The sequence below is a fragment of the Sander lucioperca genome, chromosome 8 (assembly GCF_008315115.2).
Source record: "Sander lucioperca isolate FBNREF2018 chromosome 8, SLUC_FBN_1.2, whole genome shotgun sequence".
Taxonomy (NCBI): domain Eukaryota; kingdom Metazoa; phylum Chordata; class Actinopteri; order Perciformes; family Percidae; genus Sander; species Sander lucioperca.
Genome location: NC_050180.1, coordinates 26,357,177 through 26,363,392, shown reverse-complemented (window position 1 = coordinate 26,363,392; position 6,216 = coordinate 26,357,177). Strand labels below are relative to the sequence as shown.

At 40.9% G+C, this 6,216-nt stretch overlaps 1 protein-coding gene across 1 annotated transcript in view; it reads left to right on the top strand.

The window, feature by feature from the left end:
• Positions 1-5,892: 5,892 nt before the first annotated feature.
• The window catches only part of ube2g2 (ubiquitin-conjugating enzyme E2G 2 (UBC7 homolog, yeast)), a 23,320-nt gene continuing 22,996 nt past the window's right edge, over positions 5,893-6,216 (top strand). Inside the window, exon 1 of the mRNA XM_031317344.2 lies at positions 5,893-6,080. Coding sequence (XP_031173204.1) covers positions 6,038-6,080 — 43 coding nt within the window. The 5' untranslated portion in view covers positions 5,893-6,037. The remainder of the gene's footprint in view (positions 6,081-6,216) is intronic.

The following is a 6,216-nucleotide window of genomic DNA, read 5'->3' as shown; positions in this document are numbered from 1 at the left end:
CAGCATTATTCAGGGCATTCATTCAGGATAGGGGCTGCAACCATGGCGGCCAATGAAGGAATGTCTCGGACCTCGCTGCAAAGGCTGGGTCAGTGGTCTTCTTCGGCTTACTCTTCATACATTCTTCCTGACGTCAACGTCGTCCTCACCAATCAACGATCCCTAAAGCCGTAATCCGTTAAGCTTGGTATAACCTGTGGCGGTGTTTTTATTGGGCCACGGGTGGCATGTCTCACATCCACGGAGCAATCCCGTTCATGTCGAACTAGAGATATAAGTGTAATGGTACAAAGAAGATGGTTTATGTTTACGGCTACATTGCCGTAAACGGCAGAGATGCCTTGTTTTCTTTCATGTTTACCGGCCGAGTTGCCGTAACAGCATATAACCGGTGGTGGTGTAATTCTTCAGTTAGCGTTCACTTCGACGGGAATTTCCTGTTCATATAGTACTTAAAATAGATAGCCTAATCAATAGATTTAATTAAAAACAAATACGGGAGCTATGTTTCATTCTATGTACCAGGCTGAGTTGCGTACCGGTGGAGATGCCACGTATGCCGGCCCGATTTGCCATACCGGCAGAGATGCTGTGTTTGCCGGCCTGAGTTTCCGCACCGGCAGGAATGCCGAGTATGCCGGCCTGAGTCACCGATGACCGAAATACGGGCAGTAATTCGCATGCTGTTTCGGGTACGGATCACTGCATTTGCTTTTCTGTTTCAGATCCGTGCCACACGGAGGTAAGCTACATATTTCATAAATTAAAATCGTATTTAATTTCCGTGTGTACTATTTCCTTCATGTTCCAATTTCAGTCATGTTTTGGGGGTTACATCATGGTTCCCTACCCGTATATTAAATGTATTAATATATCAAATGTATTAATATAATGATGGAGTTCAATCTCCAATACACTGTTCAGATTATGCTCTTGTACATTAAAACATTTTGCATTCTGCAAACTGTCTCTCCTGATTGAATTGCATTTAACCCCGACTTTCTAGCTCTCTCTCAAACTGACTTTCGAAACTGGTCACTTCATGGTTTGAAAACTTTTTCGGATATGTTTGATGAAGACTCTGAGTCCGTTAAATCCTTTACTGCTATTTGTGCAGAATAACAAATTCCTAGAACAGACTTTTTTAAATACTTGCAGGTTCGTCACATCATTGAATCTTTACATAAAAGGGATGATTTAGACTCTATCCCACTGAGCTGGAACAATGTATTATCTCTGCTACTTCCCTTAAGGGGAAGATATCTACACTTGTATAGAATTATGTCTGAAACTTCACAGAACTCTTTTTCTTCTTTGAGAACTAGAGCTTAAAAAGTTCAGTGAAAAATAATTGCTAACTCTGTGCACAGAATTGACCTCACCTTTGACTACAAACATTAAAGTTAAGGAAACTAATTATAAATTCCTGTATAAATACTCTATAACTCCAGTGAAGCTTAATACATTTGATGATACAAATTCTCCTATGTGTAGAAAATGTGGAACTGAATCAGGAACATTTATGCATTTATTTTGGCATTGTAAAGCTGTTTAATCCTTTTGGGAGAAGATTCATAAAGCAATTCAAGATGAAGTAAACGGCATTCAAGACTGCAAAATTTCCTTAGTACTGAATTATATAAAGACTGTAAAATGACAAATTCACATTGAATAATGGATAACCCACAGACTGTGGTAGCGTAGGATTATTATTATTATTATTATTATTATTATTATTATTATTATTATTATTTCTGTTTTGTCCATATTGTTTTGTGTGGCTGTGTTTTGGAGTATGTCTGTGATATTTATATTGTGTTAAATTGTGAATAAAAAAAAAAAGAATGTCTTTGTCTAGACCAGTGGTGGAATATAACTACTTCAGTCCAGATGTTGAGGTACTTGTACTTTACTTGAGTCTTTTCTTTTCATGCCACTTTCTACTTCTACTCTGCTACATTTCAGAGAGAAATATTGTACTTTTTACTCCACTACATTCATCTGTTACAGCTTTAGTTACTAGTTACTTTACACATTAAGATTTCTGCACACAAAACATGTGTAGTTTATAAAATCTGATGTTTTATTATAAATGAAACTAGCCAACAATATAACAACTACAAGTCCAGCTGAGATGATTAGACCATTAAACACACAACTGGTTGGATCCTTTACACTTTCTACAATGGGAGGATTCTTTTTTACTTTTAATACTTTAAGTAGATTTTCATGACGATACTTCCACTTTTACTTAAGTAACATTTTTAATGCAGGACTTTTACTTGTAACAGAGTATGTTTATAGTGTGGTATTAGTACTTTTACTTAAGTAAAGTATCTGAATACTTCCTTCACCGAGTTCTAGACAACATATAGATGCCTTTAATTTATTTAATGAAGTCTACACAGGTTGAGTGTCTACAGCTCTGGGGAAAGAAGCTGATTTTCAGCTCATTTGTTTTACATTTTATTGCTTTGTACCTTCTCTCGGAAGGGAGGGGTGAGAGCAGGCATTGTCCAGAGTGGGATGGGTCCTTTATTGTACAGCTGGCTTTCTTTTTCAGTTGGCCAGTGTAGATGTCCTGCAGATGGTGGTAGTGAGGTCCCGATGACCCGCTGCAGATGCCGCTGATCCTCCTTAGTGCAGCTTCCGTACCACACTGTGCAGGAGTAGGTTAGTGTGGTGGAAATCTGAACGGAAACACTTTGAAATAAAGAGGAATAAGAATACATGCGAGTATGGAGCGAAAGTCCAGCGCAGTGAACACAGCACAGCAACAGAAGTTTCAACTGACATTCAGTATACAAACCCAGTTTATATATCATAACAGTCTGTATGGTTTGATTCTACAATGAATAGATAACTTGTTCACAGTAAATGGCATCAGTTATACTTATCAAAGTTATCCCCCTTATATGTTGAAAAATATACGTTTCATACATCTGAGGCCCATCAGGCCATATGCAAAGGTCAATAATATGTCTTGCTGGCAGATTGAACTAATCCTGTGTCATAAGTCACCGTTTATACTAAACGGGACTTTCCCTATTACTTATCCTATCATTGAACTGCCACGTTTAGCACAAGTTCACCTAAAGTACAGCCACTGCCACGTCGCAAGTTCATTCAGAGTACAACCACGTACACACAGACACAAATTCAAAAGTTATATCTGCACATAAGTTTCATTGAGTAAATGCATTAGTTAATATTCCATTACAGTTAGGAGGCTCTCTATGGTGGCACCATAAAAGTTCACCAGCAGCTGCGGTGTGTTGCAATCTCTGTCTCCCCCTGGCGGCTTGTTGGAAAAATGTGTATGTGTGACGTAGTGGGGCAGGTGTGTTCTGGGTAGTGAAAACAAAGTATAGCGTAGGAATCAGTCTGAGTCTACGGTGCGAATGTAGTGGTAACGTAGTCCACGCTCCAGCCGACTGTTAGCAAGCAAAGTGCCTTTTTATGCCCGTGAATGTGTACCACTATGAGTAATAAAGCCAGAGTTCATTGCTGCAACCAACCGACTCCTCACTGTTTTGTGCTTCGGCTCTATTAACCCGGACCACTAGACGCAAGTTACCTGTCACGAGCCAAGTTATTAGGTTGAGACCAGCTCGCTTCCAACTACGGTTCGGAGCGTGGAACCTGTAAAGGAAACAGGTGGAAGGTGTTTAAGCTTCCTAAGGAAGTTAAGACTTTGCTGGGCCTTCTTCACCTGGCAGAAATGTTAGCAGACCATGTGAGGTCTACCGTGATGCAGAGACGGGGACTTGAGTCTGAGACTCGGACTCGAGTCGCACTTAAGTCGCACAAACAGCTGACTTCAGACTTGACTCGGACTCGACCCAAAAGACTTCAGACTTGACTTGCGTCTCGACCCAAAAGACTTCAGACTCGAGCTTCGAGACTCGTCAACAACCTGTTTTCATGCAATTATTGCTTTTTAAATCTAAATTTATGTTGTTTTTTTTTTTAAATTTATTAATGTATTTCTATTTTCTTTTATTGGTGCATATACGTTGGGGAAACGTATGACGAGCTGCATGTCCCCTGCCCTTTGCCATAATGTGCAACGTAACACATGCGTTATGCCTTATGTGCGCGCACTCACATAAAAAAAAAATATATTGACATGGCGACACCAAGTGCCTTTTGTCATTAGTTTTGCTTTCAATAACTTGGTAAACAGTGGCAGCAAGCCAACAGCTACATGCAAGGTGTGTGGCACCGAGTGTGGCATCTCCAAACGCATCCAGATAGGTCAGTCACTGGATAATGTGAAAGAAACTGTCACTGCCCGATGTGAGTCGAGTGCAGATGTGAGTCGCGCATGCTCAGATTTAAACTGTTTACGGCATAACGTGTCATACTGAAATTTGTAAAATCTATAAAATAATAAACGTTTCTCTTTACATACAATAACAGAAGATGGTAATCATTTCAAAAACGTTGTAGCTATCTATGACTGTTTGGTTGCTAACGTTAGCTCAAAATGCCATTCAAGTGACGGCCTTTGTTGTGTTTGATTGCTAACTTTTAGCTAGCAGTCATTTCAAAAACGTTTTAGCTATCTATGACTGTTTGATTGCTAACGTTAGCTCAAAACGCCATTAAGTGACAGCCTTTATTGTGTTTGACTGCTAACTTGTAGCCAGCAGCAGCAGCAGTCATTTCAAAAACGTTTTAGCTATCTATGATTGTTTGATTGCTAACGTTAGCTCATAGACTGTGTGTTAGCTCAAAAAGCAGTTAGCATCTTGTAGGCGACTTGTCGCAAAGTGACGCATGCGCGACTCACATCTGCACTTGACTCACATCGGGCAGTGACAGAGACGTTACATTTAGCATATATCGCCACAGGTAACAAGCTAACCATCGCTAAGTGTTGTGCTAATGCTGGGAACAGGCTCATTGTATCTTTATAGTTAGTAGTTGCTGAGGCTCAGACATAAATGGCGCACAGGATTTGGGACGCAGGGATCCATCTCCCCAGGAACAAACGCTGTGTCGGGGGGGCAAACTCATGTGATGCATAATTGATCCCGTGGATGATTTGGAAGCTATTAAGTGAACAAGGTGTACCCGGTCCACCAAACACTGGGCCGTCTTGACTGTCTTAATTCTGCACATATTTCTATTACTGTAGTCCTATTTACTATTTCATTATTTCATCCATGCGTGGAGACGCTGGCCTCACTAACCTCTCCTCCTCTGAGTCAGGTCTCCCTCGCGCTGGACTCAGTTTCACTGAGTGTACTAACACTTAGAAAATAAATAAATGGCATTACATCAGTGAGTTCAAACAGCTTATTGTGCGTAATTTGGACTGACACTGAGATGCATGTTCTGTAACTGGTGTGGCGCTGCCACTATTCTCTTGATTTCCACTTCTACATTAGACATTGTTTTTAGTGAAAGAGACGTTACATTTAGCATATATCACCACAGGTAACAAGCTAACCATCACAAAGTGTTGTGCTAATGCTGGGAACAGGCACATTGTATCTTTATAGTTGTATCCATATGATGTGACAGACTTAGGTTAATATTTCACCAGGTCAGAGGGCTAGAGGGATGTGTTAAGTAGACCCCATAAAGGTATCCCACTACTGATTTTAATACTGTACTGTATGGATGGTAGCTACAGGACATGCTTTGAATTCATAAGATTTAACAATGCAGTGTTAGGGACAGATCAGATGGCAAAAGACTTGAGACTTGACTTGGACTTCCAAAAAATGACTTGCTGCCGTGATGTAGTCTCGCATTGCCAGAGGCAAAAAAGAAAGCATTTTTAGTGGACGCTAACTGACGCTCAACATTTGCCTCATAGGGTTACATTGCAGCCCCCGTTTCTGCTGCGATTGTTGCTGCAGTTGGCCAGCAGGGGGCGCTGTGAGCTCACACTCACACACAAACAACAGGAAACGCTGGATGGATCAGCTGTGGTGACGACAGGTTAGAGAAAAGTAACACATCCATGAGTAACGTTACAACTCGGAGCTGAATTTTATTTTCTGTTTTCCGTTAAAGCACCGCGATGGCCGGCACCGCGCTGAAGAGACTCATGGCCGAGTATAAACGTGAGTGAACGTGACACCTTCAGCCTTAAGCCAACGGGACAACTTATAACGTTAGCACGCTAAGCTAAGAGTCCCGCGAGCGCCTGTTGTCCAACTGCACCAAACTCCATTCAATAATCCGCTGATTTAGTGGTTC